The sequence below is a fragment of the Eublepharis macularius genome, chromosome 1 (genome assembly GCF_028583425.1).
Source record: "Eublepharis macularius isolate TG4126 chromosome 1, MPM_Emac_v1.0, whole genome shotgun sequence".
In the NCBI taxonomy this organism is placed as follows: Eukaryota; Metazoa; Chordata; class Lepidosauria; order Squamata; family Eublepharidae; genus Eublepharis; species Eublepharis macularius.
In genome coordinates this window covers 120,187,363-120,200,281 of record NC_072790.1, presented here as the reverse complement: position 1 = coordinate 120,200,281, position 12,919 = coordinate 120,187,363, and the positions used below count along the sequence as shown (strand labels likewise).

Sequence of the window (12,919 nt, the reverse complement as noted above, 5' to 3'; positions counted from 1 at the left end):
GACGGATGACTACCTCTCCCAGAAACGCAAAGATCGGCTGACAGCCCGTTCCTACGGCATTCTCCCGACCAGACCATCCACCGAAAATCGGTTCCAGTATCGCCCTTCACAGGGCTATCGTGGTCGGCAACAGCGATACCAGCCGTATCCTCGTTATGGGTCCTACAGGCAATTCCAGCAGCCTGCAAGTTCCTACCAACGCCGGAGGCCTAACTACCGCCCTCGTCGCGGTCCCCAAGCCCACGATGCCAAAGAGTCAGCAACGCAGCCAAAGCAGTTCTGACTAGAATTCGAACTGTCTGTCGTGTTTGGGAACAGATTGGTTCAGTTTGCCTCTGCATGGGCAGAAATTACATCCGATAGTTGGGTTCTTAACATCGTTAATGTTGGATATAAAATTCAGTTTGATGTTTACCCAGTGTTGTCTCTTCCTGACCGCTCAATGCAATCCTCTTCTCATAACTTACAGGCTGAGGTTGTAGCATTGCTAGAAAAGGGGGCTGTGCAGGAGGTGCTCCCTCAGGACCCCCCTTTAGGCTTTTACTCCAGGATGTTCCTGGTAGACAAGAAGGATGGAGGGGTACAACCCATCTTAGACCTACGGGAACTGAATAAATTCGTTCTCGTCAAGAGGTTCAGGATGCTTACCTTGAACACGGTCCTCCAGTTAATGCCCGAGGACATGTGGTTCGCTGTTCTGGACCTCAAGGATGCATATTTTCATATTGCCATCCATCCTAATCATTGGAAGTACCTTAGGTTTCTATGTAACAATAAGGCCTACCATTACCGAGTGCTTCCCTTTGGTCTCTCAACAGCCCCACGGGTTTTTTCTAAGTGTATGGCTGTGGTGGTGGCTTATTTGAGGGAACGGGGTTGTACCATCTATCCCTACCTTGACGATTGGCTTCTAGCAGCTCCCTCTGCTGATGCACTCATGGCCCAGATTAGTACAGTGATGCTCACCTGCTCCCGGTTAGGGCTTTTAGTCAATTTGCAGAAGTCTAACCTTACCCCATCCAGAAGAATACTGTTTATCGGTATGGAACTGGATGGTGCTGTAAACAGAGGTTTTCTGCCCAGGGAGCGTGCATTAAGAATTGGCAGGATGGTGAACCTTTTTTCCAAGTGCAGGTTCCAATCCGTGACAGCGATTCAGAGGCTGCTGGGCCTCATGGCCTCTTCTACAGCTGTCACCCCTATGGCCCGGTTGCACATGCGACCTCTCCAGCTGTGGTTCCTGTCGGTTCATTATTTTGAACACGAGTCCCAGAATAAACGATATTCCATCCCCAGAGGGATTATCCGTGCCTTACGATGGTGGCTTGATGACACTAACCTCCTTGGGGGTGTTGCATTTGGGTCCGTCCAAACCGAGATCACAATCTCGACTGATGCCTCCACGATAGGATGGGGAGCCCAGTGTGGAGCCCTTAGGGCACATGGGGTTTGGTCAGAGCAGGAACGGGAAGATCACATTAACCTGCTAGAATTGAGAGCGGTCCGTTATGCCCTTATCGCTTTCGCAGACACACTGCAGCAGAAAGCAGTTCAGGTGCTCACAGACAATTGCACCACGATGTTCTACCTGAACAAGCAAGGGGGCACTACATCCAAGGCCCTCTGCGACGAGGCCGTTCGGATCTGGAACTGGGCCTTGGACAGAGGCGTGTTCATTCAGGCGGTCCATATTCCCGGCACCACCAATGTCATCGCGGACACGCTGAGTCGGATGCAATTCGACAGCTACGAATGGACCGTCGCAGACAATTACCTGAACACCATCTTTTTGGACTGGGGGTTCCCAGACGTAGACCTCTTTGCGGCAGAGGCCAACAAGAAGGCCCCGCAATTCTGCTCCAGGGGAGGGCTAGGTCACCGCTCCCTAGGGGACGCGTTCCAGATACGCTGGACAGGGCACCTGTTTTATGCCTTCCCTCCGTTCCCACTGCTGTCTCGGGTCGTCAGCAAGATCCAGAGGGATGGGCCGTGCTTAATTCTAGTGGCCCCCTTCTGGCCCAGACAAGCATGGTTCCAACATGTCATGCAGCTTTCGCAGGGGTCATATTATCGGTTCGCACTGAACCCGGACCTTCTGTCCGACAAAGGAGTTTGGTATCACGATCTACCCAAACTCAACCTCACTGCTTGGCACATTCGGGGACGGAGGGGATGTCTGACAGGGTAGCTGAAATTTTGTTGAATGCCCGTAGGGACACCACTCGCAGGTCATACGCAGCTAAATGGAAGCGTTTTGAGGCCTGGGCTGCTGACAACGAAGTTAATGTTTGGGATTGCCAGTTGTCTTCTGTGTTTGAGTTCCTCCTGTCCCTAAAGGACGGGGGACTCTCTAATTCCTCTATTAAAGTTTATTTGGCTGCCATTTCAGCCTTCCACCCTAAAATAGATGGGAAGACGGTGTTCTCCCACAGTTTGTTGAAGTCTTTTTTGAAAGGGTTGTACAATATGTTTCCACAGGTCAAGGAAATTGTTCCCCAATGGTCACTACAAGTAGTATTGGCAGGGCTTATGAAATCACCTTTTGAACCACTGGCCACCTGTGAATTGAAATGGTTATTCTGTAAGGTGGCCTTTTTGATAGCCATTACGTCTGCCCGTAGGGTTAGCGAGCTGGCTGCACTGAGGTGGGACCCTCCCTTTTTGAAGGTCCATCAGAATAAGGTGGTGCTGAGACCTGACCTTCGTTTTAGATCCAAAGTGTCCACGCAATTTCACACCTCACAGGACATTGTCCTACCTATCTTTTTTCCTGACCCTTCTGATAACTCTGAAAGGGCCTTACATTCTTTGGATGTGAGAAGGGCTATTTTATTTTACCTCCAACGTACATCACAGTTTAGGAGTGCCAAACAACTGTTTGTGTGCTATTATGGGCCCAGGAAGGGAAAGGCTGCTACAGCCCAGTCAATTTCACGTTGGGTCACTCAAGCTGTTAGAGCCTGCTACTCGCATGCTCAGTTACCTTGCCCCTTGGAACTAAAAGCTCATTCCACCAGAGCACAGGCTGCTTCAGCGGCCTTCTTTAGGGGCGTGCCCTTGCATGACATCTGCAGGGCTGCAACGTGGTCGTCTTCTGACACGTTCACTAAACATTATGCACTAGATGTGTGGGAAAGGAAAGAGGCTGCTGTGGCTCAAGCAGTGCTTCAGTCTCTTTTTCTGTGAGAACACATGCCCGCCTCCTGGGTAAGTGGCTTGTGAGTCTCCCATGTGGGGCTGCACAGAAGACGGACAGTGAAAACAGAGTTGCGCTTACCGTAACTACTGTTCATTGACGTCTTCTGTGCAGACACACAACCCTCCCTCCTACCCCGCTGTGTTCTTCCAGATAATGTGAAGGCATTCGGCGGCAAAGGAGAAACTGAGGGGAAAGGGGGCGACGTCGCCCAATGTCGCTCGGGCGGGAAACGGCCGCGCATGCGCATTGGGTCGGACGTGCGCCCCCTAGTGGACGTTTGCTAGAAAGAAAAATCCGGTCGGCAGGCCTGCGCAGGCGCAGTCCCATGTGTGTCTGCACAGAAGACGTCAATGAACAGTAGTTACGGTAAGCGCAACTCTGTTTTATTTTGCCTCCCAGCTTTTACAGGTATGAACATGTGTTTAAAATCAGGGTGCCAGGCTATGTAGCAACAGAGACTTCATATGTTCACAGCAAAACATAATTTGTTGTAAAACCTGGTCTTGACTAGAACATTTCAAACTATTCAGCATGTTCAAAGATATAATAAAAGAAACATTTTTCCAAAGTTCAGAAATAATGTGTTTCTTCCTTAGGGAACTATCAGACTTTGATAAAGATGGTGCATTAACACTGGATGAGTTCTGTGCTGCTTTTCATCTAGTAGTTGCAAGAAAGAATGGCTATGATTTGCCTGAAAAGCTGCCTGAAAGTTTAATGCCCAAACTGATTGATTTGGAGGATTCAACAGGTACATTTTTTCTAAAAATGTTTATTTCCTTTTGCAAATATTGCTAGTGGCAACCTATTAACATATATTTAACAAAATGAAAAATTGCTACTGCTTCCTCATATATTAGAAGTCACTTGTGCATCCATATTTTTTTCCAATTTAAGAGAGAAATCCCCCGCCCTTTTTATATGAAAATCAGTTAAATTGCTGTGGGTCTGATCTACTTCCAAGCATAGGTATATGGCCCACAATAAAAGAGTTACCATAGGGTACAATGGAGCTCCTTTTCCTGTCCTCCTTGTCCTCTCCCTCTACTAAATCTCTGCATTACAAGAGCCTTTGCTGGCCATTTTCATTTTCATATCCTCATCCAGTCCATTTGCTCCAGAGTGAATAGAACACACAGTAAGAGTTGATGTGTGCACATACCCTTCATTTTCCAGTGGCCGCCCGTGGCCTGTGCCAGGGAAAGGGACAGGGAATACAGAACCCTGAGTATATTTTGCAGCACTGTGTCTATGCTCAGACTAGATTGATGTTTAAGCCTTGTCACAAAATACCATTTTTTTTAGGGACAAGAAATGTATGTCATCTAACTATCTTGATAATTTATTCTCAAGTACAGAAAAGCTTTTACTCTGACCCAGTTCATGTTCTTCCCTCTGCACATTTGGAAGGGAGACGCCATGATGTGCTGTACCAGGAATGTATATTCCTTATGCCAAGGGGGAAATTGAAACAGTTGGGCATGTTCTGCTCATTGCAATATCAGATATGCATTTATCCTCCAGAGAACCCCTGGTAGACCCCCTTTTTTAGCAGACCTTGAGCCTGGAGCTAGATTCTGTGCAGCTGGTAGAGTCTACTGTAGTTCAGTGCTGACTTTAATCATTTTTATTTTCTATTTTTATATTCCTTTAAATATTTATTGTCCGCCTTTCTCACTGAGACTCAAGGCAGATTACACAAATATAGTGCCTTTAAACTAGCAGTTTTCTTTTGTAGCTGAGAACAACTCAGCCTTTCTGGATATTATAACTGAGCAGATCCTGACAGCGATATGTGAAAACTTACACTGCCACACAAAAAAATGCTAAAAGTACAACCATATTAAATTTGTATAATGAGCAGGCTCCAGAAAGGTGCCTTGGAAGGTAGGGGACATTCCACAAGGAGTTGTTGCCAGGAGGGAAGATTGGCATCATTCCCACCCTGAAGTGCTTTGCAGCTGTACTCAGACATCTTTGGATCCTGGCCAGCACGATCAAATTGTTAATGAGCTGTGTCTGGGTAGTCATCAAGTGAAATTAAAATAGGAAGTGTTTGGATTTTTCACATTCCCCAGTACTTTCTTTGCTTAGAGAGGCTACTTGTTTTAATATTCATGAAACATAAATTGCAATAATGCAAACTGCTAGAAAAAAATTTGAAAATAGTACAGCGGTTTTTTTATACTGTGTAATTATGAAACTTCTATGGTTCCTGTCTTCCCAAAATAACTTCCATAATGGTTAAATGAAGTTCATCTTAGACAAAACAAATAATAAGTAAAAGTGAGTCTATAATGCAAAGTTGTACGGCAACTCTCGCAACATTGTGCTTTGCCTTTGTAGTGGTTCCTGTTTCAGAAGCGGGGGATCAGTCTGGTGAGGTAGGTTATGCAAGTTCACCAGCAGAAGCTCCTCCAAGCAAATCTCCATCTATGCCATCGTTAAATCAGACCTGGCCAGAACTAAATCAAAGCAGCGAGGTTAGCAAAAGCTTCTTACTTCCGTGTTTTAAGATCTACTGTATGGTGCAATGTGACCTAAGTTTGTGTTCTTGGTCTCATTTTGAGAGGTCCCTGCAGCAAATAACATTTACAGCCCCAGTTCTAGGCCATAACATTTAAGACAGTGTTTTGAAATAGTCAAAAATGCTCAATCATGTCTGTTACCTGAATCAGGATTATTTAGATCTCTCTTCTTTGGCAAAATGGCTTTCTTTTATAAATCAAGGGACAATCAGTGTGTTCAATGTTGAATTTATCAGCTGGCTCATTGCTAGTTTTGACTTCACAAATCTAATATGAAAGTCAAAAATACACTGTGTCTATATAGATCGTTCTGGCTGATGCAGTCATTCTGAAAGATAACTTGGTCTTAACACTAAACTATCCCTTTTGTGTTGCTTATCCCAGAAAGTATGTGGAAGCTTAACAGTGCCAGCTTGCCAAGATCTAATATAGTAAGACTTCTGCTAAATGAACATAATGTTGTTTCTTTTTAATTTATATTTTAACAGTCTTACATTACATAAATTGAAACAAATACAATATAAATATACATCAAATACCAACTTCTCACACTCTGATGCCCACACCATCTTTCAGTTTTACAGGAGAAGTGAAAAACCACAATTGTCCATATATTCCAATCTCAGCATATCTTTACACCTTCCCTCATACCAGTTTTTAAAAATTATGAATTATATATATTCCAAATTTACTCTTTAACTTTCTCTGTCACAGCATATTTGTCATAGAGTAATAAGAAATGCGTATTACACCATGACAGAAATGGCAGTTATCATTTAGGTACAGCTTTGCTAGCCATATGTATAGTGAGACAAATAAGTGTAGTTATAGGAAAACTCTGATAAATAGCCCCAGATCTATTGTTTTCACTAGGTATGTTTAGTTACGGAATTCCTTCCTGAAAGAAATAGTAATAGACAGCAGCTTAGATGGCTTTTAAATATTAGCCAGATTCAGTGGCTATTAGCCATTATGGCTAACAATAGGAATCGGCACTGCAGGGGTGGAACTTATCCCTTTCCTCAAGCTCATTTCCTGCTTAAAATCCCTTCCAGAGCTGCTTTTAGCTGCAGTAGGGGGTGGAGGAAGACAGGCACCTGTATTGGGCCTGTCTTTGTTTTTCTCACAAGATTTAAACAGCAGTGGGAAGGAGCATTGGCTATGGGTTAAGACTCCCTTCACCCATCCATGATTCAACTCCATTCTCCTATATGGATGCATTGAAGCCTTAAAAGGTTAAAGAGGTCTGATCATTTGCATAATAAATCTTTGTGAGGGAAATGGGAGCCACAACATTTACTGATTCCAAGTAAATATCTCCCGGCATCAAAGATAAATATTGCACCTAAGTTGAAAAAATTACCTTCATCAGTCTTAAGTATTTTCTGTCATGTCAGTTTTGAGACCAATTCTATTCTGACAAATTGGTTCTTACCTTAAATTGTCTAACTTAATTAGGTTTCTTAGAATTATTTGTCTGAGATACTGTCAGACACTTCCTTTTTTTGCTGTTCATGATTGTAGCTTGCTTGTCTTGTAATGGTTTATGCAGAGCTTCTTGAAAGATGCTTCATAAAAAAGCTACCTAACTTCATGCACAATTAAAAGTAACTGTCACTTTCTGATATTATTTTACATGAGGAATCTTGACATTAGCACTAGGTCTGAAATGTCAATGACAAACACATTACTAGTATGTGAGGCATTTTAGGACTATAAAAATCATGCTAGTTTCTTATAATTTGCATTGCAATTGATAATGTTTTCTCTTATAACTTACACTTTGGTTAACTAGCATGTATGTGAGAGGAAAATTCAACTTCATCAGCCTTAAGTATTTTCTGTCATGTCAGTTGTGAGACCAATTGTATTCTGACAAATTGTTACACACTCCAAAAACTGCAGGTCATCCAGAATGCAGCTGCTATGCCCATATGCAACCTATTTTATGGCAGCTGCATGAGCTTCCAGTTTGTTTCCAGATCAAATTCAAGGTGTTTTAAAGCCCTACATAGTCTGGGGCATCATATCTTTCTTTATACAGCCCCTCACAATGTCTTTGTTCTTCATCTTGCAGCTTACTAGTGGTGCCTAGCCCTCAAATGAGCCAGTTTGGTATAGTGGTTAAGGGTGGCAGGGCTCTAATCTGGAGAACCGGGTTTGATTCCCCACTCCTCTGCTTGAAGCCAGCTGGGTGACCTTGGATCAGTCACAGCTTCTTGGAGCTCTCTCGGCTCCACCCACTTCACAGGATGGTTGTTGTGAGGATAATAACACACTTGTAAACTGCTCTGAGTGGACGTTAAGTTGTCCTGAAGGGCAGTATATAAATTGAATGTTAGTTTTTAATATAATATTTATTGTGGATTTACTGTTGTAAACTACTTCATGCTTCATTTTAATGGAGAGGCTGTTTAAAAATCTGAAAATTAATAACTACTAGACTTATTCCCAGGATTCATACAGTAACACTTCCAATTAAAGTTCCCTCTATAAAAGATGTCATGGTCTTTATAATGGTTTAGCTGTTAATGTTAAAATAATATTAATGGTAATCAGATATGCAAGTATCAACAGTAGCACACTCTTCTCCATAGGATCTTTACTTGATTTGAGTGAGAGTTTGGCATCAAAGGTGCCCAAAAAAGTGTTATGGTTCAACTGAGAATTGGGTTCCAGTTTAAACAATTTAAAAAAACCAAGAACAAGATCTAAATACCTAATCCATCAATCTACCTAAGACCAGTACTATTGGATAAGTCCACCTTGAGGTTGATAAGTGCAAAAGGTAACAAGAAGGCACTGACAGGTTTCATTGTGTCTAGAATAAATAAATAAAAAGCCAGGAAACTAGAAATCAGGTGGAGACCTGGTGATGACATGTGAGTTATATAAGATGACCAGAATATCTGTAAGTACTACTAAGCAGAGATGGGCAGAAAACGAACTACGGAACAAAATTCCATACAGAACGGCTGGTTTGTAGTCAAAGAACCACGTGTTCCGTGGGACCGTGTTTTTCCGAACCAAACGATCTTTTCTTACCATTCCGTTGCCAGTTCGGACATTTTTGGCGCCAAATATTCCCTCGCCCAGGCAATGGTGGCAGTCTTTGGTTTGCCCCCAATCTGACGCCTCCAGGCTTGATTGGCAGCTGTCCCTGCCAACTAGAAAGCTCCCACTCTGGCCTATCCAGCCAGGAAAAGAGGGGGGAGGGTTAGAATCTCCAAGGCAACTGAGGAGATGGGCCATCAGCAGCCAATCTCTTCCTTCCAAAACCATGTTAGGCAGGTTTTTCTGCCAACCAGAGTGCTCCTGTGTTGTTCAATCTCTTGGCTTTTTCCATAAATAGGGGAAACTGTGTGATTCCTGGTTTCAGTTTCTCTAGAGTGGGAGAGGGAGGAGAGCTTGGTGGCTTGCTGGCTGGCTGTGGTGTTGGGATTGGAACTTGGATCTTTGGCCTGCACTTCTGGCTGCTGGAAAAGGGGCTGAAAAGCCTCTTCTCTTGCTTTCTTGTTTTTCTTACTGACTGGGGACTGGGGAGGTGTTTGGGAAAAGGGTGCTTTTTGATCTGAGCATGAAGGGGGCCGTCCTCGGCCCCCCCAAACCCCAAACCAATTTGGAAATTGGGTGAATTTGTTAAGTCTGTGTTCTGTGGAAATTAACGAACCACGAACTGAGTGGTTCGTTGTTTTTTTCGTTCTGTGCCCATCTCTACTACTGAGTCAACCAAAGATGATTACCAGTGACAGAAACAGAACCAAACTTAAGCCACTCAGGTAAATAGTTTTCCCTTTCTGGCTTTTTCTCATTCACAGAAATGATCTTGGTAATGAAAAAAGCTAGACTGGCATGTCTTGTATTCCTATTTTGAGTTTGAGTATTGACATGAGTTATAATTAAGGTATGTTGTAAAGTTTAGGACAGATCAGTAGGAAAGCTTAAGATAAAAATACAGATGTAACTGGCATTCTATTGGTCAAAATCAAGATAGCTACTTAGGCTAGACCATTTGCATGTTTGCATTAGCCCAGTAGAATTCTTGGTTTTTTTCTTTAAATAACTGAACCACCATATAACTGACTGCTTTTGACACTCTTCATGATTTCACAAGTTTGGCACGTGGGCTGACACAAGTCTATCAAACTAGTTCTATGGTTCTTTGGATCCTTATTAATTATTTGAGGCTTTGGTTCCAGCTCAATATTATTGGCTTTATGTAGATACAGAAATGATAGAACACTTTTCTAAATGGAACATTAATCTGTAATCTTTATTTGTTTTTCTACTTCCTCCTCTACTTACTCTCAGGGTACAAGTACCCAATTGTACAGTTGTTACTAGCAAAAATGTATCGTAAACTGTTCCTGAATTCCTTTAAGTATCCAAGGTATCTTTTACACGTGCTCTCAGCTATGAGGAAGTGGCTGTTTCTGTAGGAAAGACATACATGGCAGAGTCCTTTAAAAAATTTCCAAGCTGCTCACAACTAAGCACATTCCACATGGCTGGGAGTGCATATGAAAAGGGATCTCAGGTTGACTGTAATGTTTTGGATATTTGACTAATAGTTACTTACTATTCCACTAACTATTAACATTCGTCATCGGAGAAGTAATCTTAACTTTCCAATAAAAGACCAATTCCTTACTTGCCTTGATGCTTGATTATTCCTGTTGTGTCTGGACTTTTGTTTTCTGAGCATGAGAACTCATTTTGCAGCTATGACAAAGCATGTCCTGTTTCTTATTGAAATTATTGCAAATGTATACTTCCCTGTTGATTTACAGAGTTTATACTTCTGATTAGTTACCTTGATTCAACTATAAATTAAATATTCTATATATTGAATCCATCTAGTAATTTTCAGGTGTTGCATTGGCATTGAACTTTATCCAATTTGCAGTTTTGTAATCCAAAAGATACATGTTAATGATATTTTAAAATGAAAACAACTCTGTTCTTTGAATAATATTTTAAGGTGCAGAAATGTTCCAACTACTAGAAAAAATCTTGTTTATTTACATTGATCATCAGCAACAGCATTTGTTAAAGTTTTGTTTCCAGTAGCTTTATTCTGTTGATAAACTTAGACCATCATTCACAGATAGGAAATCACTAAATTTGCTCATGCTGTTTTCAAAGATCTTGACACAATTTAATATACCTGGTTGCACTGAAAAAAACTGCAAAACCTTTAAGCTTTCAAATGCTTTAAAAATACATATTGGTGATTTTCACAAATATCTGCCAGTGCAACCTCTGAACTCTGCTAACTCTTCTCCAGGAAACTTTTTATTCCATCTCTTGTGCTGACTTGTCTCTCCTCTGTCTGTTCAGCAGTGGGAGACATTTAGTGAACGCTCCTCAAGCTCACAAACTCTGACCCAATTTGATTCTAACATTGCACCAGCTGATCCTGTAAGTCAATCACTTAGCTTGCTTGTTTGAAATTAATTTTATTAACTCTGAATTTTTGTTAATTGTGTTTTGCCTGTTAATGCATGAAACTACTGTGCTCAGTGGGGAGTGGTAGCAAGCTTGATAATTTTTATCTGCTTTTAAATTGACAGGAATTTTGTATGTGTGCATAAAATAATAGGAGCATAGAATAGTTCTTTAATTTAGTAATTATATAGAGTTCATTTCAACAGTATTTTCAGTGTATCAACAGTGCCTTCTGGTGCTTTTATATTTCTCAGGTTGCTTTAAGAATAAATATTTTTAATTACAGTTGTTAACTGCCTGGGGCCAAAATGAGATAGAAATGAAAATACAAATTAAATGTCTTTGTGAGCTTTAGGGACATCTGGGTTTTCCAGCTCCAGCCCTCTATCCATTGCAGTCCACTGACACATACACACAAGCCTTTTGTATGCATGCTTTTATAATCATATGACTGAGTTATTTATCACCATTACTATTTCTCTCTATGTGTAACATTACATGGAAAGTAAGTGCTTGTATACTCGTGCAGTAACCTGCAGCCCTTCTGTGGATGTGGTGGCATTAAGAGGAATCATGTAAACAAAATGAATGGATGTCTTACATATGATGACTTAAGAGCCAATAATTTTATCATATTTATACATCTTCCATTTCCTCTTATAGCAGAATTTCTCAAACTTTTTGAATTCATGCATGCTTATAAACTGACTTTTTTCTCTTAACTCACTAGCAGCCCTCATTTTGACATGTTACTACCCAAAATCATTGCTCGCAGCTTTATGTATGTAGGTCATTGCTATGTGAAATAGAATAGGAATTCTTAACACTGGCATAAGACAAGAACTAGAACAGGGCTTCTCACTACTTTCAAAAGCCAGTTCGCTGGGAAAGAAGTTGTGGCCAAAAGGAAATTATGAGTAACTGAAGCTGACCCAAAGTACAAGATTATGAAAGGCACTATTAAAATCATTTATGAAGTTTAAATACTTAAGCTTGTCTTACAAGTGTAGTTATAAGTTATTAGCTGTTGTTTTACTGACAGAGAGATATATTCACTAGAGGGCTGAAGGTTCTTTCACTGGGTAAAGAGGGAAATATGAAACACAATAACATAACTTCAGATCACTCCTGTTTGTCAGTGCAACCCTAATCCCCTTTTTGGCAGCACCATAACATGAAGTTAAAATTTAGAGCCTGTTTTTCTCCCTGCATGGTGGGAGTATCACACAGACAACAAAAATTAAGTATGAACTTCAGCTTAGGGTAATTGGTTTAAACTATTTAAAATATTCTTCTGTGTCTTAGGATACTGCTATTGTTCACCCTGTTCCCATTCGAATGACTCCAAGCAAAATTCACATGCAGGAAATGGAACTTAAAAGAACTGGAAATGGTGAGTTCAGTTGCTAATACAAGTTATTACTGTGCTATTATTAACAGTCTTGTGGCACACTAAAGACAACAGACAAGCTCTTGGGGACTGGAACCAATTCTTCAGATGAGATCAGTGGATCCTCGTTATGTTGTCATTTTAAGTACTATGAAAAAGGCAAACAGTAGAGTCCAAGGGGCCACAAAATGCATGAAGTCCATGATGACATTCAATTACGTAAACTTCGTATCTAATAAATAAAAATACAGAGGCTAGTTAACATCTGTAATGGGTGGAGGGAGTCCCAGATTTCGCATAGACACTTAATGTGAGATGAAAAATCCCTGCTCATCTCAGGGAGAGAAGTAGTGT

General features: G+C 41.4%; 1 protein-coding gene across 5 annotated transcripts in view; it reads left to right on the top strand.

Annotated features, from left to right (window-relative positions):
- REPS1 (RALBP1 associated Eps domain containing 1) overlaps positions 1–12,919 on the top strand; it is a 61,660-nt gene that overhangs the window by 28,035 nt on the left and 20,706 nt on the right. For 3 of the 5 annotated variants that reach the window (XM_054985535.1, XM_054985525.1, XM_054985516.1), the window contains exons 8-11: positions 3,796–3,950; positions 5,546–5,682; positions 11,068–11,148; positions 12,481–12,568. In XM_054985535.1, coding sequence (XP_054841510.1) covers positions 3,796–3,950; positions 5,546–5,682; positions 11,068–11,148; positions 12,481–12,568 — 461 coding nt within the window. The remainder of the gene's footprint in view (positions 1–3,795; positions 3,951–5,545; positions 5,683–11,067; positions 11,149–12,480; positions 12,569–12,919) is intronic. The other 2 variants (XM_054985552.1, XM_054985543.1) reach the window with 1 other exon arrangement.